This window comes from Pundamilia nyererei, unplaced genomic scaffold (genome assembly GCF_000239375.1).
Source record: "Pundamilia nyererei isolate P.nyererei 1_Seehausen unplaced genomic scaffold, PunNye1.0 scaffold00106, whole genome shotgun sequence".
Classification (NCBI taxonomy): Eukaryota; Metazoa; Chordata; class Actinopteri; order Cichliformes; family Cichlidae; genus Pundamilia; species Pundamilia nyererei.
In genome coordinates this window covers 115918-137118 of record NW_005187507.1, presented here as the reverse complement: position 1 = coordinate 137118, position 21201 = coordinate 115918, and the positions used below count along the sequence as shown (strand labels likewise).

General features: G+C 38.9%; 4 protein-coding genes across 4 annotated transcripts; 3 read left to right on the top strand and 1 right to left on the bottom strand.

Moving 5' to 3' along the window:
• Positions 1-4030: 4030 nt before the first annotated feature.
• Positions 4031-5695, top strand: LOC102198073 (trypsin-3). Its single transcript, XM_005741061.1, has 5 exons — positions 4031-4088; positions 4489-4645; positions 4790-4928; positions 5005-5256; positions 5543-5695. The coding sequence occupies exons 1-5, from the start codon at positions 4031-4033 to the stop codon at positions 5693-5695; spliced, it is 759 nt and encodes a 252-aa protein (XP_005741118.1).
• Positions 5696-8468: 2773 nt separating this feature from the next.
• On the top strand, positions 8469-12948 carry pink1 (PTEN induced kinase 1). Its single transcript, XM_005740926.1, has 8 exons — positions 8469-8958; positions 9488-9763; positions 9889-9992; positions 10092-10274; positions 10461-10624; positions 10735-10862; positions 11130-11360; positions 11575-12948. The coding sequence occupies exons 1-8, from the start codon at positions 8605-8607 to the stop codon at positions 11857-11859; spliced, it is 1725 nt and encodes a 574-aa protein (XP_005740983.1). The 5' UTR covers positions 8469-8604; the 3' UTR covers positions 11860-12948.
• A 292-nt stretch (positions 12949-13240) lies between these two features.
• On the bottom strand, positions 13241-16018 carry LOC102211704 (tubulin alpha-1B chain). Its single transcript, XM_005740927.1, has 4 exons — positions 15881-16018; positions 14695-14917; positions 14460-14608; positions 13241-14366 (listed from the first exon to the last, which is right to left on the bottom strand). Exons 1-4 carry the CDS (start codon positions 15881-15883, stop codon positions 13386-13388), a joined length of 1356 nt encoding a protein of 451 aa, XP_005740984.1. The 5' UTR covers positions 15884-16018; the 3' UTR covers positions 13241-13385.
• A 991-nt stretch (positions 16019-17009) lies between these two features.
• Positions 17010-19877, top strand: agmat (agmatinase (putative)). Its single transcript, XM_005740925.1, has 7 exons — positions 17010-17357; positions 17774-17976; positions 18198-18246; positions 18654-18849; positions 19217-19396; positions 19548-19632; positions 19742-19877. Exons 1-7 carry the CDS (start codon positions 17053-17055, stop codon positions 19813-19815), a joined length of 1092 nt encoding a protein of 363 aa, XP_005740982.1. The 5' UTR covers positions 17010-17052; the 3' UTR covers positions 19816-19877.
• The last annotated feature ends 1324 nt before the right edge of the window (positions 19878-21201 follow it).

The following is a 21201-nucleotide window of genomic DNA, read 5'->3' as shown; positions in this document are numbered from 1 at the left end:
AAGCCGTGCTCTTGGTACATCTGTCCTCCCTTGAGTGCTGACCACTGCTTTTTTTCTGCATGACCCACTCCTCAGTTCACATGCTGCTGCCATGTTCATGGTTGCCACTTCCAGCTCTCACAATCATCTGACTGACATTGAACTAAAATGTTACTTACCACAAGACTCTAATAAACAAATTTCCTCCTATTTTAAATCTATTCACTTACTATAAAATATGTCAGCTGACTTGAATTAAAGACTTTCCTTATTTACATTAGACTGGAGCTGTTATACTTTTCCTTATTTTCTGTTACAGTGGCGGATGCTCATGTTAAACATGGCCAACATTTCAAATAATGAGAAGCGATGAAATGCAAGTAATCCTCATGAATTAAAACCTCAACTTTCAGACAGCTCTAAAGAGCCATTTTCAATCAATTATTTTATTTTTCTGTCTCTTTATGATGTCATGAGAGAGAGGATATCCTTATTATGGTCATGTCAGACATACAGCTCTGGCAGATTTAAGTCTGCTGTTTTGTTTGCAAGGGTGAGCAAATCAGAAGATGGTTGACTTAAAGGGTAGGAAGTGAATGAAGGTTCTTCATCAAGGCCAAATATAAAATAAATAGGAGTTATCTTCACCTGTTAGTTATGCAAATCAATCTCAAGTCCAAGGACAAAAAATAAATTAACAATAAATGTAACTATATCTATGAGACATTTAAAGGTTATTTAAACGTTTCATGCTCGCTAATGCTTTGTTAGCATGTGCTATTTGTTTTTAGTTAACTGTCATGTAACACTTTACAAAGGTTTATTGAAGTAATTATGATTACAGCTGTGTCATTGTGTTACCACTGTTCATAAACAACTTATAAACCCTTTATAGAGAATAGCAGACCACTACATGTTTTAATACACTGCTCATAGATGTTATAATCTGATGTAAATCCTTTTTATATCAACAGTGTTTATTATATTACATCTATTTTATTGTATTATTTAAACTTGATATATGTTTTTGTTTCCATATGTCAGCAGTTATGAACAAGTAAAGGGTTTGAACGTGACTTTCTTATAATTGCTGACATGTTTCACTGATAACTGAGGTGTATAATTTCACTGACATATATTGTTGTTCAGTACTCAGACAGGTTGGCACTGAAGCCTTATCAGTGTCAGTATCAGCATCATCATTTCTTGGTATCAGTAACTCAGTACTGGGATCTTGATTCAACCTTATGCAATCTATCTTTACTTAGAAATGTGTTTAGCTCAATAGCTGTAAATTCTACTAGTAAACATCTACTTTAAACCACATACATATATCAACATATTTAACCTGCAATGAATAAAAAATACAAATACAAACACAATACAAAACAAAACAAACAAACACAAGCTCTACATAGACTTTAGACTTTAGAGCTTTTATTGTCATTGTGCGGTTTCTTGCACAGCGAAATTGGGTAGCTGGACCACAAAGGTGCAAAAGTAAAGAAAAACAATATATGTATACATATATGTGAGTAAACTATAAACATGGTGTATGTGTAGAAACATTGAAACATTGTGGGGCTGTATACAAGGGCAGTTATATAATATAAATAAATAAATCAGGGTGGAGGGGCTATGGTCATTTAGGGTGGGGATGGTAATTCCATTGAGACCAAAATATTGTGCAAAGACCAAAGACCAAAAATATTGCACAGAACAAGGAAAGAAATCATATTTTACTGCAATTTACAGATACAAAGAGACATCCAAAAATCAGCTACATTGGCATTTATTATAGATCTTAAAAGGCAAGAAGCCAGGACTAGGTGGCCTCAGCTATTCATCAATACATTTTGAATTTTGCACAAAGGTTAAGCTCCTAGAAACTAGTTTCCAAATCTAGATTGCACTGAACTTGAGTCTTAAGTAAAGTGGTGCAGTGAGGTGAACTACAGTGTTTGGACAGTTACACATTTTGTGTTCTTTAGGCATGGCTTTGTTTATTTTATTAGTATTAATCCAAGAAAATGAAATAATGAATAAGACTTTCACACGAAATATAGTCCTTTTAATCAGATCCTTGACTACTAAACTATTTGCTGTTTTTATGCACAAAAAAGTTCAAGGACTTAGGTTTCTTTTGGGGTACCAGTAGCTATTTAGCTGTTTAGGTGGCGTCTATAGGAGTAAAGAGGTAACAATGCATGTATTGAAGATAATAAACAATCTCACAAAGTGAGAGTGCTATGAAAGGTTGTTGTTCAACCACATTATTATTATAACATGCAGTACTCCAGTTAAAGACATAAATCACTGACATATTAAAGTTGTGTGTAACAGAACCTGAAGGTGAGGTACAACAGAGAGCCTGAGTATAGTCTAAGCCCCATTGCAATGAAAAGAACACGATGTACACTCTATGTTTTGAGGGTCAAAAGTTTCATCCAACGCTATAACTGGGCTGAAATACTGTTAGTGACGTTGGGTGCAGAGGGTTTTTTGCAGCATGCTTACACACACATGATGATGGTTTGAATAATCTCTGGGTCAAGAAGTCTGAAGAAGATGTCCTTAACTGGGCCTTAGAATCGGTTGAAGAATAATGGATAATATAGATAATCAAGACTATGCAGGGAGTGTGTTGTGTGTCTGTCTAGCCATGATCATCTTGGTGTGAGGCAGATTATCACATTGCATTCCAGCGAAGTAAACTTGTAATTTCAACTGCTGAAGTAAATTAAATCTTTCTAAAGGACAGATATTTCTCCTGAATTCCTTCTGAAAAATTTGAACACGACAAAGTCTCCATGTGGTTATAATTAATATTCTGTTCATCCATTCTTTTTTCGCTTATCCTTAGGCTTGGGGAGGGAGTTTGGAGCCTATCCCAGCTACCGTAAGGCAAGAGGCAGGGTACATCCTGGACATCACCAGCCATTCAGAGGGCTAACACAGAGAGACAGACAGCCATTCCCATTCACATTCACACCTTTGGGTATCTTAGTCTAAGTGTCTTTGGACTATGGGAGGAAGTCGAAGACTTCATGGAAAATAATACCAACCATTGTTTGTATTTTATCTCTATTAGTCTGCAATAACACAAACACCATAAAGCCAGAGTTTAGCAATGTACTCTTAGCCAGTAAACTGTTTATCATTGTCTGTGATGGCCAGTTATTTCATTTAAATCTCAACTAATACATTTGAAATTTTTAGATGTTTAAATAAGATTCAGATTTTTTTTAGATTTTCATAAAATGAATCATAGAAACCGGAAGTGCTTCTGTCTTTTGTGTTTTTTTAGTTTTGAAATGAAGTTAATCTTGCCAGTGTGACTTTTCTAACTTTATTATTTTATATCCTACATAATCGTGGAAACTATTGCAATCTAATTTCATCTCATTAAAAACATTATCAACATTTAATAGAGAAATAACTGTTGAAGATATTGTTGATCCTGTAGAGGCGTTGCCAACCTAAAAACTGCAAGTATAAAACTTGAGCTTAGAAATGGGCATAATACAAGAGAACACCCTAGCTTTGTCAGGTTGTAGGTCAGTTTCATTGTAGGAGCGTGAGATGGTTACAGAACACAACAAGACGAAAAGATAATTTAAACAAAAGATCTTGACAAGGATATAGTTACACTATAAAAAGAAAGAGGAGAGCATTGGTCTCATCATTTGGAGATACTCTGAAGCTTCCTGTGTCTAGACTTTCAGGTAAGCAAATTTTTATTTTAACCCTTTTTAGTGAAATTGTAATTAATGTTCAACTGTCTAAAAGTAATTCACAGTCTAACTATATTTTAAAAATAAAAGCTCATTGTTCAAAAGAATTGAATTAAATGGTCATTTAGTGCTTTTGAAGATATTGTTGATCCTGTAATTGTTGCGATACAGTTTTCAAACAAAGCAAAATAACCAAATTAAGCAAAACTAAGCAAATAATTTATAGTTCATTAGCACGAGCAATTAAAATGACAGTAATTTATGTATATAGAAGCTGCTAGCTGTCGTTGTTCTGTGTTACAGGTATCAATTACAATATGGCTGCTGTGGCAATCACTACTGTGCTGCTTCTTTTGTCTTTTTCAGTAAATTCACGTGAGTTATATCTTTGAATTTTTCATTCCAAGACACTTAGCAAAGGATATGAAATTCTAGTCTCAATGTTTAGATCTAAAGGCTAATACACAAAGACTTTAAAACAGCTGACAAAAACAGACATGTTAGTCGATCAGGAGAAATTTTCTGTGACGTGGCTGTAATACTGCTGTCTGACTCAGTTTATGAAGCCAGACAATACTGTAGAAATGAATATTGTAAAGAGCTTAGAACGAAAACAACTAGACTTCTTTAAGTTAAGAAACTTACTAGAATATTCTGCTTTTTTTTTTTTTTTTGTTAAGGCACATTACCCTGACAATTTATCTTTTTTGTTGTAAACCAAAAGAACGTAAAATATAGAGACAAATTGTCTGATTCGCTCTGTCTTTCGTCACAGAGAAAGAGAATACAGGAAGGATCATCGGGGGTCAGGAGGTCGAACCATACTCTATCAAATACCAGGCATCCCTTCAGACTGAGGTCGGGGATCACTATTGTGGAGCCACGCTAGTTCACCCAGAGTGGGTGGTATCTGCTGCCCACTGCTGGAGACCGTAAGTACTGACACCATACAGCAAGATTGCAGCTTTACTAATAAACATTAATGAAAATGTTTAATAATTATTGAGGGGAGAAGGTCTGTTTTGAAAGAACATATGTGAAATTCTCATTTCGTTTTGTCTCTTTCTGTTTAACAGGAGTAATTTTATGAGGGTTGTGCTATGTGAGCACAGCCTGATCAAAACAGAGGGATTTGAACAGATCTTCAATGTCTCAAAGATATATGTACACAATTATAATTTCAGGACATATGAGAATGACATCATGCTTATTAAGGTAAGTAGGACTTGTACTTAGCTACAAAAAATGTGATCTCACAATGGTACCACCCTAACTTTAGTTTGTGTTACAGCTTAGCAGACCAGCACAGCTGAATGCTTATGTTCAGCCAGTTCTGATACCTGATGAAGGTACCCCTCCCTTTAGTGGCACCTGCATAGTGAGTGGCTGGGGAGTGACACAGGTTTACAGTTACACCCTCTCCCCTGTGCTACGTGCTGTGGATGTAAGAGAAATACCTTATTGCACTTGGTATTACTGGGGCAGGATCAAACCAGGTATGCTTTGTGCTGGATCTCCATACGGGGGAAAGGACTCTTGCCAGGTATACATTCATGGAAAACATGATTTATTTTTTGTTTGTGGTATGCTTAATTACTACTTAGCAACTGCATTTTTTAGAGTAATACTATTTTTAAATGAATATTTCCTCTTAAATTTATAGGCAAAATGACACCTGTTATATATGCTATAAAAATATATGTTAACCAGTGATGATTTACATATACTTTCAGTGTCATTTTAATAATATTTAACATTTTCCATTTAAGGGTGAATGTGAAATGCTCTATTATCAAAAAACAATCCTGATTTGTTGTGGTACTCCACAGGGCGACTCCGGGGGCCCCCTTGTCTGCAATGGCTACTTTGAGGGCATTGTCTCCTGGGGTATTGGCTGTGCAAATCAGTACTACCCTGGTGTCTACACCAGAGTCAGGAGCTATATTCAGTGGATTAACTGGGTTATTGACAACACACCCTGAGCGATTTTTTTCAAAAACAGTTAAATGAACATAATTTTCAGATGGGCCTGAAATGAATAAATATTAACGTTAGGAATTTCTAAAATGTTCCTGGAAATATGTCAATATTGCACCTATAATTAATTGATTGTCACTCTTTTTTCTGATAGGGAATAATAAAAGAAAGACTTGTTGTTATGATATCCTTTTTATTTTTTGTTGGTACTATAGCAGTATAATTAGTAACTGTGTTAATCATTCAAAGTGAATAGTACTATTGAAAAATCACCAATGTTGTTGTTTTCACATGAATCAATTTTCCTATTATGCCTGTTACTACAAGCAAAACCTCTTATATTTTATTTAAGCTTCATTGTAAATATGACAGTTTCAATTAGTGCAGCTTTAAGAACAATTTTACCAATGCACTGGGTCTATAAACTGACAAGTGATACTTGCTACTACTACTAGTATGGAATAAAAGGTTAACCCATCCACAGTGACAGTGAAGATGCTGATTGTCTGTATCATGCTTCTATCAGTCTCTTGTGTTCAAAGTCCAAAATGTCCAAAAGTTGCTTAGAATATAAAAATCAACAAAGTGCTCAATTTTTCTTCACAAAGAAGAGCTGACCTTTATATGTTCATAAAACACATAGCAAATGGTTACATAATGCAGCTAGACAAACAAACAAATATTTTAGTAATCTGTCAAAAACCTGTTTAAAACTCAAAATTATCGACTTCACTGAACTCAGGTTTTGTTTTAAACATAAAGAACTCCTTAGGAAAGTGTTTACTCGTGTTATAGAGCAACTTAGGGCAGCTGTGGCATTAACCTCACACTGGGTGCCTAATCAAGTTGTTGGGTACTGTATCTAAACAACTAAATATAGAAGCTATCCTGCTGCACACTGAATAATTACAGCTTCTCTCTGGTGCTGGTTTCTGTTGTTAAGCTAAACCTAAACATTCATGCTCACATTCACACCTACGCCAGTTAACCTAACAAAGTTATAACATATGCTAAAAAGCTCTGATTAAAAATAATGGCATGCTGGGAAGTATATTACTGGGAAATTCATGTGAACCTGTTGAGGTTAACTATAATTTAACAGTGAAACATTATGACTACGAATAAGTTGAAAATAGTGCAGTAAGTGTGTATGATACATCCTGGTCCAGTGGAAATGATTGTTAAATGAAGACTTTTATAAATCAGTGTCCTTGTTTGGCACAGTGACCCCATCTAGTTAGTTGGTTATGCATGTGCTAAACTAACAACAAACAACGAACGAACAAACAATGATCTACACAAAATGAAAATAAGGTTTAAAAAAGTGCCTTTAACCTTGGTGGGTTTTCAAACTTTTTAAGAGTATACACACAGTATCTGACCTCTACTGTGTGTGTGTGTGTGTGTGTGTGTGTGTGTGTGCGTGCGTGCGTGCGTGCGTGCGTGTGTGTGTGTGTGTGTGTGTGATAATTACATTTACCAAAAAGGATTAGGTGGTCATTTGAACTTGTAATATTGTATGGTTAATTTTTTATTCATACTTTGGAAGAAAACAAAACGTATTGCTGAAGAAAAGAAAGCACACCCCTGTCAGGGGCATTCTCTCTGCTTTTTTTTGTTGTTGTTTACAGTAAGGTGATTGGATCCTACCCAATGGAACTTCAGAGATAAACTATACATGCTACAGGTTTGGCATTGATCATGTGATCAAGCAAATGCTACCATTTGTCCAATTTTTTATAAGCATTAATGGAAGCTAAATTTGTTTTTATAGTCTTATGCTACAGATTTTGTACACTTGTGTGGTTCCTCTGTAGTTGCATAACTGTTAAGTTTAAATTAATAATTTTAGTAGTGATGAATTAATGATTAAAATATCTCTTATTTGAGCCACACATTTCTTGTGAGATCATACATTTCATCTCCAAAAGTTGATTCTGTTCATCTGGACGTAGCGTGGGAGAAACATTTCGTGACTCATCCAAGTGATGAACAGAATCAACTTTTGGAGATTTACTTACCTGGATGATTGAGCATGCATCAAGACAACATACATTTTAAATAAAAGATGGATATAGTCACCTTGATGTTTAGAGAAGTCAGGTTGTGAAGCTTCAGGCTGAGCATTTTCACCAGTTTATATCAGGACTGTGAAACTGAGGGACACTGCACACCCACTGGCCAACATGTCAGTGACATGGTAAAGCTTCACCCTCCTTTTGACCAGAATTCACTAAATTAACATGTTGTATCCAACATACAACAAAACTATGAACTGACAACACTTACAACAGCAAACCTAATTAGCAGGCTTCATTTATAAACTGTACAGGTGTAATGCACAGATACAGATATTCACTAATTAGTGCAAAGTAACAGATTCTTGGGTGGTCTGTACCACATAGGCAAGCCATAATTTTTGTCAATTTTCTAATAAAATAAGTATCCACATGGGTAGTTGGATGACTTTTTAAAAGAAAAAAAAGAAAAGAAACAAACAGAAAAGAAAAGAAAAAAATCTACATCACCTTGAGTAGTTAAGGAGGGAGAAACTACTCAAACATTTTTGTGTCAGGCCTTAAACAACCTTTTAAATGCCATTGGGGACTGGGTTGTTATACTTTTTTTTTTAAATATATAGTGTGCTCGGCAGCCCAGCATAAATTGAACCTCTAGTGATCCTGTATTTGTGACATGATTAAATGTATTTGTGTTTATACCCTGATATGTCCCCTGATCGCTAAACGCCACCCTCCGGTAAACGAAAAGAAGACAGTCTAAAGGTTTGCGCATGCTCAGCAGCAGCAGTTATTGTTTTGTTTACATAACGCTGTCCTTTCGAGAGCTAGGTGTAGAGAGCTAGGCAGAAGTAAAACTTCGTTGTAGCAGCTTAAGTTACCTGTCCGGGTAAATTATGTCTGTGAAACACGCTATTAGCCGGGGACTCGAGTTGGGCCGGTCGGTCTTTCAGCTCGGTCTCCTGAAATCCGGTGGCCGACTCGCAGCAAAGCTCCGAGCTGACCGTTTCCGTGCAGGCCCGTCGGTCCGCACCGCTCAGCCTCAGGCTTTCCTGCCGTCTCGGTACCGCTATTACCGCACTTCTCTGAAAGGCCTGGCAGCTCAGCTTCAGTCCGCCGGCTTCAGGAGGTTTGCTGGCGGGTCCCCGCGTAACAGAGCTGTATTTTTGGCTTTCGGTCTCGGTGTGGGGCTTATCGAACAACAGTTGGAGGATGACAGAAAGAGTGCTTCAACATGCCAGGAGATCCAGGTATGGTATCTAAAAGTAGGTCACAGTAGGGTACCTAAGCGACATTTAAGTCGTTAAGTGTAGCAGCTTCTGACAAAGTGGTTTGTTAGTAGTCGTTTTTCTTTTAGTCTTTATTTTCATGGTTATTTGCCGTATTGGGGTTTTTTTTTTCACTGAAAGTTTGTTTATTTGTATCTTCACCAATTCTGCATATTGTTTTTACATTTATGAATGTTTTGTTGATACGGTAATGCATAGACCCAAGATTTGTGTACGTTCTTTAATTTTCATGCTGTTTGCACTGAGGCCTGAATGGATAACCTGGTTGCAATCTTGCATTAATTTACTTTTTATTATTTTAATATGTCTCTAGCTGCGTCTATAACAAGTGTAGGTACATTTGGGGGCTTTAAAAAGTTGTTGTATACAGTCTGATTGTTTTTCCTTTTTTTTCTTGACTAAATTTGTTTATAGCACGTGATTGATATGAACATATCTTTGTGTAGCTTATTATTATTATTATTATTATTGTTATTGCTTTCCCCTGCAGGCTGTTTTTAGAAAGAAGAAATTCCAGAGTCCATTTAAGCCATTCACCTCTGGATATAAACTGGAGGATTACATTCTAGGGAACCAGATTGGGAAAGGCTCCAATGCAGCTGTGTATGAGGCTGCAGCTCAGTTTGCTCCTCCAAAGCAAAGTGCCAGAAAATGCTCCCTGGTGCAGATAAAAGAAGGTGAAGTGGAAGCTGAGGCACCTCGATCTCTGACATGCTGCTCACTAAGGAACTTCCCTTTTGCTATTAAGATGATGTGGAACTTTGGGGTGGGTAGTATACTAATGGTTTGATAATGATTTCACATCTGTTTTAGGTTTTAATCCTCTGTATGAAAACAAACGAAAAAGAGCCACACATCAGTACCGACGGGTATTTTGCTATTTGTTTGCAGGCTGGGTCATCAAGTGATGCCATCTTAAAGTCTATGTCTCAGGAGCTGGTCCCTGCAGGTCCTCATGCCTTAAAGCAGGAAAAAGAAGAAATTACTCTGGATGGGTAAGTATTATAACCTCAGTTCTTTTTATTCCTGCCTCAGAGTGGTGACCTAAGGATAGGAAACGTACTAATGAATGGCTGTGATTTCTCTACATGCAGACATTTCGGAGTCCTGCCCAAAAGAGTGTCAGCACACCCTAATGTAATCCGAGTGTACCGGGCTTTTACTGCAGATGTTCCATTGCTACCAGGAGCTCAGGAGGAATATCCAGATGTTTTGCCACCCAGGCTTAACCCTACAGGCCTGGGCAACAATCGCACTCTTTTCCTGGTCATGAAGAAGTAAGACCTACCTTCCTACCTACCTCAGTGCTAGAAATGTGTGCTAGAAACATTGTGTATAAAAAAAATTTAAAAAAAGTCACTGTCTTTGTTTTCAGAGATTTTTAGTATTTTGTTGGGTTTTTTTTATAGTGTACGTGTCAGGTCATTTTTATTCAGTAACTTCACAGATTTTTTGTGTCATAGCTATCCATGCACACTGAGGCAGTACCTGGAAATGTCCACACCAAGCCGCAGGCAGGGCACTCTGATGGTGCTGCAGCTCCTTGAGGGGATTGACCATTTGTGCAGAGAGGGTGTCGCTCACAGGGATCTAAAATCAGACAACGTGCTGTTGGAATTCGACTCAGGTCCGAACAAAATTCTGTCAATAACAGAACAGTTTAAAGCCAAATGTAAACTATGCCAACTTGAGGTCTGTTTGGGTCACCGGTGTTATATTGATTTGTCCTTTATGCAGATGGTTGCCCCCGTTTAGTGATTTCTGACTTTGGATGCTGTCTGGCCCAGAGCGATTCTAGTCTGCAGCTGCCCTTCAACAGCATTTGGGTCAGCAAAGGAGGGAATGCTTCACTTATGGCTCCGGAGGTAAGATTAAAAATGTCTTTATTGTAACTGAGTAGCCACAGTTGCTGCGCCGTCTCTTATTGGTGACTATTAAGACTGAATTTTGTGACTTTTGCCTCCACTCTGGTTATAACCGGAGGTGACACTTGGATACCATTCAAGTAACCTAATTGTATCTTTGTGTTTTGAAATTAATCATTAAGATAAATAAGAATTCATATAAATAGATAATTTGCAGTTAACCAGATATTTAATCACTTTAATTTCTCGTAATTTTTCTGCCATCAGGTGGCCACTGCAGTTCCAGGATGTGGTGTGGTGCTTGACTACAGCAAGGCAGATGCCTGGGCCGTGGGCGCCATTTCCTACGAGATATTTGGACAGCAAAATCCATTCTATCGAGCAGTGGGACTGGAGAGCAGGAATTACCAGGAGAAGCAGCTTCCTCCTCTACCCTCCAGTGTTCCAGCTGACGTGCAGTTCGTGATACGCTTACTTCTCAGGAGGAACCCAAACAAGGTAAAGAAGGGGCTGTGTTTAGTTTAATATTTAAGTTTTCAGTAAAAGAGAGCTAAAACAATATAGTTTCATTTATTAAACCGAAACATTGAACTAAAAAAAATCACAATTCTCTCAACACTAAGGGGAATTGTGAAGTTAACATTTTCTGTAGATTTACCTGAGAGGCATCTCTACCATTCCACTACTGAAACATGTTCTTCATACCCTGCAGCGCCCCACTGCCCGTGTGGCAGCTAACATGCTACATCTGAGCCTCTGGGGTCGGAAGGCTCTGGCTAACCAGGACAGTGTGGGCATGAGGAAGCTGGCTGATTGGTTGCTCTGCCAGTCTGCTGTGGTTCTCCTTAAGGGCTGTCAGGGGCCCAGTGGGAACAAAGTGGAGGCGGAGCTTCAGAGGAGTTTCCTGGCTAACTTAGAGCTGGAGGACCTGCGCACTGCTGTAGGCTTCCTCCTCTATGGGCGAGAGCAGAGCCAGGCCTGCGTGCTGTCTGTCTAGATTAACTCAAACACGTAGCTGAGAGTCACTGATATGGATAAACTGGGGCTTAAAATTGCTTTCAATACTCAGACTTCTGTATGTGTGGTATTTATTTTTTTAGCTGTAACATCTAATGGCTGTGGGTATTGTTTGATTATTTATCATGAATTGCCAAGTGGTGTAATTCTCCCTTTTCAAGAACCCGACCCTCAAACCTGTGTCCTCTAATGCTGCTAATGTTACTTATCTGCATTTCTCACATACTTGTGAATATGTTTCACTTGCCATCATCACTGTATCAGCAGGAATTCAAGCACTTCAAACATTCAAGTGTTATTGGTACCCATCATACAAAAATGCATTTTGTCTTACACGTGCAATGCATTGTGGATTACTGAGACGGCTGCTGGGGAGTGATTGTGTTTAATTTTTCCCAACATTTGAGTTGCTTCGCAGCAAGAAATTCTATTATGTGAGTGGATATTTTGTTTTCCAAATTATGATACACTTTTTCAAATCAGCCTGTGGGGGGAAAAAACAAACAAAAACTTACATTCATGCAGTTATTTTTGCAACTATGAAAAATTTTTGTACCAGTAAATGTGGAGGTCAATACAGATAAAGTTAGACTCTACTGTGTAGGGTAAGACCAAGTGAAAGGTTCACAAGTAGGACATCAAGTTGCCCCTTGAAGATCTGGTTGTCAGTGGATATGTGTGTTGCAGTCAGTTGTACACTGATATTTCACAGCTAAGGAACATAGACCTGTCCTAAATGCTAGAACATATGAATCACATTGATCCTGATGTGTCATGCATGAGTAATTAATTAATCTTAAGGATCTGACTTTGTTCCACATTGCTGCTGTTTGCACTTTATGCTCATGTTATGCACCTGTTCAGAGCTGAGGTTTTCAGCTAATATAATATACAGATTTCATAATAATTGAAATATTGGGACTTAATCCTTCATATTAGGATAATCTACTGTCAAAAAGAATGAAAGGGATGCATGTATATGGCTTCCTACAAAAGATTATAAGACGAATTTTAGATATATGTCGTTTTTTTGCAGTGTTTCAGAATAAAAGTGTTAAAGAGCCCTGAAGTGGTTGTTCAAGTTCTTTCCTTTGTCTTTAGATATTTTCAAAATAAATAACTCGTATTGGTGATATAATAATATCCATACATTTTTTTTTTTAAATTTTGATGATGAATATTATTAGCACTGTTTGTGAAATAACAAGTTGCGGCCTGATCTTAAATGTCTTTTTCTTGGAGTTCCAAAGCAGATTTCACCTGGATTTTTCCATGTGATCTTGGACAAACTAAAATTGTTTCTCTAAAAATCCCTCACAACTTAAAGGTGTTGTTATGCAAAAAAAGGTTTGATACAAGACTTCATTTTTCAGAAACTTTATTTAAGACAGAGCCATATTAGCATTTTAATAATTTATACTCTGAACAAAGTCAAACGGGTAATAAATAGACTGGAATGTATTTAGGAACACACTGAAGTTTCCTGTATAATCCCTCATGACCCTTTTAGTACTCCTCTCCTTCCTCTTCTCCTTCACCCTCAATAGAATCAACTCCCACCTCCTCATAATCCTTCTCCAGAGCTGCCATGTCCTCTCTGGCCTCGGAGAACTCTCCCTCCTCCATACCCTCACCCACGTACCAGTGAACAAAGGCACGCTTAGCGTACATCAGATCGAACTTGTGGTCGAGCCGAGCCCAGGCCTCTGCAATAGCAGTTGTGTTGCTCAGCATGCACACAGCCCTCTGGACCTTGGCCAGATCTCCACCAGGAACCACAGTGGGGGGCTGGTAGTTGATGCCAACCTTGAAACCAGTGGGGCACCAGTCCACAAACTGGATGGAGCGCTTAGTTTTGATGGTGGCAATGGCAGCATTGACATCTTTGGGTACCACATCACCACGGTACAAAAGGCAGCAGGCCATGTACTTGCCGTGGCGAGGGTCACATTTCACCATCTGATTGGCTGGCTCAAAGCAGGCGTTTGTGATCTCAGCTACTGTTAGCTGCTCGTGGTAAGCCTTCTCTGCAGAGATGACTGGAGCATAGGTGGCCAGGGGGAAGTGGATACGGGGGTATGGCACCAAGTTGGTCTGGAACTCTGTCAGATCAACATTGAGGGCACCATCAAAGCGGAGGGAAGCAGTGATGGAGGACACAATCTGACTGATCAGCCTGTTCAGGTTGGTGTAAGTAGGACGCTCGATATCGAGGTTCCTACGACAGATATCGTAGATGGCCTCGTTATCTACCATGAAGGCACAGTCAGAGTGCTCTAGGGTGGTGTGGGTGGTCAGGATGGAGTTGTAGGGCTCCACCACAGCGGTGGACACCTGGGGAGCTGGGTAAATGGAGAACTCTAGCTTGGACTTCTTGCCGTAGTCGACAGACAGACGCTCCATCAGCAGGGAGGTGAAACCAGAGCCGGTGCCACCGCCGAAGCTGTGGAACACCAGGAAGCCCTGAAGACCAGTGCACTGATCAGCCTGAGGAGAGAGAGGGAGAGACAGCAACCAGATAAGAGATATACCCATCAGTTAGGTCATTTATGCAGGATTCTTCTGCTCTGATTTACCCACCAGTTTGCGAATCCTGTCCAGAACCAAGTCAATGATTTCTTTGCCAATGGTGTAGTGTCCACGGGCGTAGTTGTTAGCAGCATCCTCCTTGCCAGTGATCAGCTGCTCAGGGTGGAACAACTGGCGGTAGGTCCCAGTGCGCACCTCATCTACAAAAAACCACCATTAAGAAATTATGTAAGGGTTTTAACAAATTAAAGAGGCAACAGCGATAAGTTTATTTCTAGAAGTTTACCGATGACAGTGGGCTCTAAGTCGACAAAAACAGCTCTGGGGACGTGCTTTCCAGCTCCAGTCTCACTGAAGAAGGTGTTGAAAGAATCGTCTCCACCACCAATGGCTTTGTCACTGGGCATCTGACCGTCTGGCTGGATCCCATGTTCCAGGCAGTAAAGCTCCCAGCAGGCATTGCCAATTTGGACACCAGCTTGACCAACGTGGATGGAAATACACTCACGCTAGTGTAAGGGGAAAAAAGATTTGGATTAAAAACAAAGACGAGTCTTCCACTTGCTGAAGATAACCAGTTTTCAGAACAGTTTTTGCTAATTAAAAAAGGAGGGATAAAACACATTAATCGGGCTCACAAATGAAACAATCACTGTATTTTAAATTGCCTTTAACACAACTGCTTAAATTACATTTTCCCTACCTTGCACAAGAAACCGTTAATAATACATTTTCTATATTCTATTATAACATTTGGATTGAGTCTCAGTCTGCCATTTATTTTACAGAAGCCCATGCATTTTGTGCTGCGACATAAAACTGCCTACTGCAGGATTACTGTAGACAGAGAGGATTATCTAGGTCAGACATGTTGCAGTGTGCTGGCTCTTTAAAAAGACACATTCAGATCATCCACTGGGGTTATATGTAACACAATTTGTGCTGTATTTGATTTTATGGTATATTTTTAAGCATATATGATATTAGGGATGGCTTAGTTTTATATAACACACAAACACAATATGGTGTATTATGTCACTGACGTAATTATTTTTTTAGAAAAGAGGACACTGCATTTATGTAACATACATTTACATACACGTTGTGTTAAATGGCTGGAGATCATGTTCAGAAATTGATAAGGGAGCCAATGGAAGGCAAGTGGACAAGGCTAGTGGTGAAGACTAAGATGATTTACAGGAGTTGTGTAGGATAAGGATCAGGCTCTTCCATATGAATGTAATTTATCATTTAAGTACGAACTTAACGAACTGACGACATCTCACACTATTTCTATTCGCAATTATGTATGATCACAGTAAGCTGCGGAATACTGCATGGCAACAAGCACGGTTGCAGTAATTTGGAAAGAAACAGATCTGAAAAAACGACCTAGTTTAATTTCCACATATGTTAGACTTAAACAGTAACAAATAAGCAAGTCAAATGTTAGAAATTAAGGTCTCGCTTACCATGATTGCTTGTCGGTATTATGCAATGTAATGAAACAAGCCAAAGGAGTGTCTGCGACTGAGGTGCTCGGTGTCTGAGGCTGCTGTGATGACGATCTTCGCTCTGCCTCTTCAGGAGGACAGGTGAAGTGCACAAACTGAAAATCCTTCTCCGTCTGGCGCAGTAATTGTTTCCCATTCAGAACCTCCAATGTGCGATAAGAGGCTTTCGGGAGCTAATTCCTCCTCCGCTAAGGCGTGAGTCGGTAGGATTATGCAGGACAATATAATACAGGACTGTGCAAAAAGAGAGCAGAATCTCATAAAATCTGGTAGGAGGCAAGACCCTCGGATGTCCTTTTTCTAATAAATAAATAAATAAATAAAAAGGGGTATTCGCTTTGCTTGTGTAAATCAATGCAATTAGCCAGAAACCTGTTATATTGAGTAAAGCCACGGCATCACAATGGAAGCTATATTGTTTGGAGATCCGAGAGAATAAAAAAAAAAAAAAAGGCTTAATTCAGGAAAATGACAAATACTTCAGCCGTTGAACTCCACTTATGTGGTCGTGTACATTGAACAAATGGCTTGGCTGACGTGTCCAGGAGCAAAAGTAACTTTGAAATTACAAATTTGGCTTCCTGTTAAATTTCAATCTTATCACAGTGTAATATTGCATTTTTCCCTATATATTTTCTTCTACATTCTACTTTAATGAAGTCATTAGCAAAAATCATAGAACTCGCATTCTGTCGATCGAGAGTATTATAACTACTTTATATGTATTCTTCATAGTTTTGTTTATCAATCATTCATTACGCTGGTCCTCTTCCTGATAGACGGTCACAGCTGGTTTCTCCCTCGATTACTCATTTGCAGACTCGTGCTGCCTTCAGGGCTCCGAATCACGCTGTGACTTATATGACCTATAAGAAAAGTAATGAATTAATCAGTCGCCTAACAAAGATGTGCATTACTTAACCTGCATAATAAGAATCAATTTGTGCATCCAATATCACAGTGTGTACAGTGCAAATTAATAAGTTAAATAAATACTGTTCAACTATACTTTTTCATTACGCTGCTCGACGCAAAAGAAAATATTACGAGCATACAATAAAGCACTAAAGTAGCAGAAGTCATTTAAAGGCCTGCTGACACAACTTAACTTTACGCTCAAGTTAGCAGGCATGTCGTCGCTTCGGAGAAACTTGCATTTAAGTCGTACCATTACCGCTGCAGCAGCGGACTTTTTCGCCTTGCAGCCACGACAGACTTTGGCTCTTTGCAGCGACAGACGAGGCCTTTGCATAAATCCGAACAGACAATGCTCAGGGAAACGCTACAATGTACCACCGAGCGCCGAGTTTGTTGCCAGGGTGGCCGGGATCCCCACCATGGCCAAATTACCTTACCAGGACACCGCAGAAGGGCTTGATGCAGCGTTTGTTGGCGTCCCAATTGATACCGGGACCTCGAACCGACCTGGCGCAAGGTAGTGTTTTTCTCTGCAGCTAATATTTAAACGTATGGGCCTGCTGCTCCGTAGACTGTCATTGGATGCATGCATAACAAAGCTGCTGTTTTCAGGCGTTTAAAGATAGATTTAAGTTTCACTTTTGTAATTAAAGTGACTAAATTAATCTTATCCTCATGTTGTGCAAAACTTCACAGACCATCTTGTACACAATTGACACATATATAGGCAACAGAAATCCTCAGCTGCAGGGAATGTACAAAAGCTGAAACGTCCAAATTCATTTTGACCACCCAATACCTTACTGTGTACAGTAAACACTATTTTCATGCCATCAAGGTTAACAATTGTCACAATAAAAAAATAATAATAATGCAAAATCCAAGCAGCAGCCATTGTGCTTGAACAATCATAGCTGTCATCCTGGTTCACAGGTTTGGCCCACGACAGATCAGAGTTGAGTCGGCCATGCTGAGGGCTTACAACAGTGGCACCAGGGCAGCACCTTATGAGTCCCTCGTGGTTGCTGATATTGGGGATGTGAACGTTAATGTGTATGACCTGAAAGACACTTGCAAACGCATCAGGGAGGCCTACAGAAAGATCCTGGCCACTGGCTGCATCCCGCTAACTATGGGTGAGAAGAAAACTGATCTCTAGAGGTGAAGAAAACGCTCTAAAAGTGCCCTTGCTCACATTTTATTCAGACAGTTGCACAGATAGTCAAGGATAGCTCAGTAAATATTTAACAAAGCACAGTGTTGTAATACATGTTCAATTATTAGCCATTTAGATAGCTCTATAAACCAAAGAGAAGATTTGATCAAAGGTTGGATTTTAAGGAAGTTTTGTCTGCAGGTGGCGATCACACTATTGCTTACCCAATCCTGCAAGCCGTTGCTGAGAAGTAAGTGTGCTTTATTCCTAGGAACTATATGTGATGCAAATTATTTGAAGTTGAGACTGCTGATACAGTGCTACTTTTTTACACACTTTAGGATACAATAAACATTGTTTTGATCTGTGTTGAACTGTCTTAACACGGCTATTAAGCATTTTTCCCTCAAACTTCCAGAACTGTACAGCCTACAAATCCAAAAATGCATGATTCAGGTGTCGCTTGAGTTATGCATTCTTGTATTCACTGACTTTACAATCTGAGAATGCAATAAAATGAAAGAATACTGTTTTGTGTGAATTGGGTTTACTGAGAATGCAGGAAGAGTCCTCAGTTAATATATATAGCTGCCACTGATAAACTTCCTCTTTAACCATTTTATACCCCATGCCCTTGTTCCTGTGATAATTTGTTAGGCATGGCCCAGTGGGTTTGATCCATGTGGATGCTCATGCTGACACCAGTGATGTGGTATTGGGGGAGAAAATAGGCCACGGGACTCCATTCAGACGATGTGTGGAGGAAGGATTACTGGACTGCAAGAGAGTGGTCCAGATTGGCCTTCGGGGTTCAGGCTATTCTGCCGACTCATATGAATGGAGTCGGGCACAGGTACTCTGCTAGGTTACTGTTTCATGTGTGTAAAGCATGCTTATGTAGCATATATTTTTTGGCGTTGGATAAATAAACCTTTACTTGCTTGTTCCCCATAGGGAAATGCCTCAGATAAATTCAACATAATGGTTTTGGCATTTTGTCTGGAGAGTAAATGCTGTATAACTGGATTAATATAAAGTTGCAAGAATCTATGCTAATAATTGGTATATTTTATATCTTTATTGTGCTTGTTTTTTGACAACAAGATGCAAATGCTTTCATCTAGAACAAGGACATTTTATGGCGCTGACTCGGAGATGCCATATGTCTCAAAATAATTTTCTCATAACAAGGCTACTATGTGTTTTTTCTACTCCTCTAGGGCTTCCGTGTTGTGCAAGTGGAAGAGTGTTGGTTCAAATCTCTTGCGCCTTTAATGGATGAGGTCAGGAATCAGATGGGCAAAGGTCCAGTATACCTTAGTTTTGACATTGATGCTCTTGACCCTGGCTTTGCTCCTGGAACAGGCACACCTGAGATAGCAGGGCTCACTCCCATACAGGTAATCAAAGTGCTAAAGACACCTCAAAGTTTACTATACTAGTTACTAGCTATATATATAAACAAAACTACATACACCAAGCAAGGAAATGTTGTATTTTCTGCTGCATTATTAATTCATTTTTTCAATCAATCGTCACGATTGGATTTAGGGAGTTGAGATTATTCGGGGATGCCGTGGTCTGAACCTTGTTGGATGTGATCTAGTGGAGGTGTCACCACCCTACGACACCACAGGTGCTTTTTTTAACATTTAAATTCTTTTGAAATTCCAATTTTCTTTCTAATGTATTTTTTCCCTCTTGTCCTCTTATTCATTTCATTTTTTCTTTCATTCTGTCAACAGGAAACACTGCATTGACTGGGGCCAACCTCCTCTTTGAAATGTTATGTGTTCTCCCAAAAATTAAGTACTATTGATAAATACTGAGAGCATAGAAGAGAATAAAATGTGTAGTTTTGGAAAAACTCGGACAATCAAATTTTGGTACAGTCATGCTTTGCACTCTTGAATGACACTAAAATATCTGAGGGTAATTACTGTCTTATAAATTGCGAACAAAATGATGAGTATGCCGCAGTGGACACAAGTTTTGATTCTGTAAGTATTGGCTTCATTAGGAAATCCTGCACTCATTCAACAGTGCAGTGCTGCAGATGAGTTTTAAGACCATGACAACTTAAGTGTAGTCCTGTTTGGGTGTACAGAAATGTGAAATTCAGTATTCACCAATGTGCATTTAAGGCAAGAAAGACAAACCGATCAGTGATTTAAACTAACTGCTGCTTTTAGTAAATACGTAAGGAAATATTATTTTTGAAGTGTCTTTATTTACCTTGACTGCTGAAAACAAGTTTCTTCCTTCTGATATCACAATCCAGTCATAGTGCCTGGCACTCTTGCATTGTTTATGCTGTTGTACAAACTCAGTATATACTGCGCAGGAGCATTTCATTTCTTAAAAGGCTTTTATTTCAACCTTTCAGAAAAATGTTACATGTCTATGGTTTCAAAATTCACGATATGAAAACTGGTTACTAATTCATGTTTTTTCTAATGCTTGAAATGTGTGTTCTCCAGGTGTTAACACAAATATCATCCTGGCACACTTTGGGCCCTGTAGTGCCAACTGAGCATTGTTTAAATGGCCCAGCATACCTGACTATTGTTGCTGTCCATCATTTTATCACCAGTGTGCACATCTTCTGATGACTGCTGCAAGAAGGATGGCTCTAAATGCCACAAAACTCAAATCATCCTAATCTAGTTCCTTGAACAGAACGCGACCTTCACGAAGTCTATTGTAACTATTGCAAATGACCACTTTAAAAATGTCAAAGTCTGGCTTAGATGCAAAATATGAAGGAAGGAGGGATGACTCAAGGCTTGCACAGTACTGTATTTTATTAGCATTATATAACAGCAGCTATTATAAGAGAGAATTGTACTTTTTCTGAAATGTAGGCCTTGGACACCTTTATATAACTAAAAAAAAAATACAATATTTTTTTTTCAACCAACCTTCTTTTTCCTCTTCTTTTACCCGTCTTCATTTCCTATCTTTTCCCTTTCTTGAAGGGCAGCATAGTGTCACAGGGATTAATACGGCTGTCTCATCAGTCTCCCGGGTGTTTCTGTGTGTAGTTGTCTCCCCCATGCTTGCATGGGTTTATAATTTTCTCCAACCTCTCTGGATGGGTTGTGATTATGGGTTATTCTTCAAGCACTGCTAACTTTAATCTTAGTCTGGCAACACATTATTGGCCATATTTTCTTGACAAAAATGATAGAACAGACACAGTGCC

Coding starts and splice junctions, on each gene's coding strand:
- LOC102198073 (XM_005741061.1), top strand. CDS start 4,031: ATGGCTGCTGTGGCAATCACTACTGTGCTGCTTCTTTTGTCTTTTTCA. Junction 4,929..5,004: donor ATGACATCATGCTTATTAAG/GTAAGTAGGACT, acceptor TTTGTGTTACAG/CTTAGCAGACCAGCACAGCT. Junction 5,257..5,542: donor GGGGAAAGGACTCTTGCCAG/GTATACATTCAT, acceptor GGTACTCCACAG/GGCGACTCCGGGGGCCCCCT.
- agmat (XM_005740925.1), top strand. CDS start 17,053: ATGTCGTCGCTTCGGAGAAACTTGCATTTAAGTCGTACCATTACCGCT. Junction 17,977..18,197: donor CTGCATCCCGCTAACTATGG/GTGAGAAGAAAA, acceptor TTTTGTCTGCAG/GTGGCGATCACACTATTGCT. Junction 19,397..19,547: donor CAGGGCTCACTCCCATACAG/GTAATCAAAGTG, acceptor GATTGGATTTAG/GGAGTTGAGATTATTCGGGG.
- LOC102211704 (XM_005740927.1), bottom strand. Junction 14,609..14,694: donor CTTAGAGCCCACTGTCATCG/GTAAACTTCTAG, acceptor GGTTTTTTGTAG/ATGAGGTGCGCACTGGGACC. Junction 14,367..14,459: donor TGGACAGGATTCGCAAACTG/GTGGGTAAATCA, acceptor CTCTCTCCTCAG/GCTGATCAGTGCACTGGTCT.
- pink1 (XM_005740926.1), top strand. CDS start 8,605: ATGTCTGTGAAACACGCTATTAGCCGGGGACTCGAGTTGGGCCGGTCG. Junction 10,275..10,460: donor CTTTTCCTGGTCATGAAGAA/GTAAGACCTACC, acceptor TTTGTGTCATAG/CTATCCATGCACACTGAGGC. Junction 10,863..11,129: donor CTTCACTTATGGCTCCGGAG/GTAAGATTAAAA, acceptor TTCTGCCATCAG/GTGGCCACTGCAGTTCCAGG.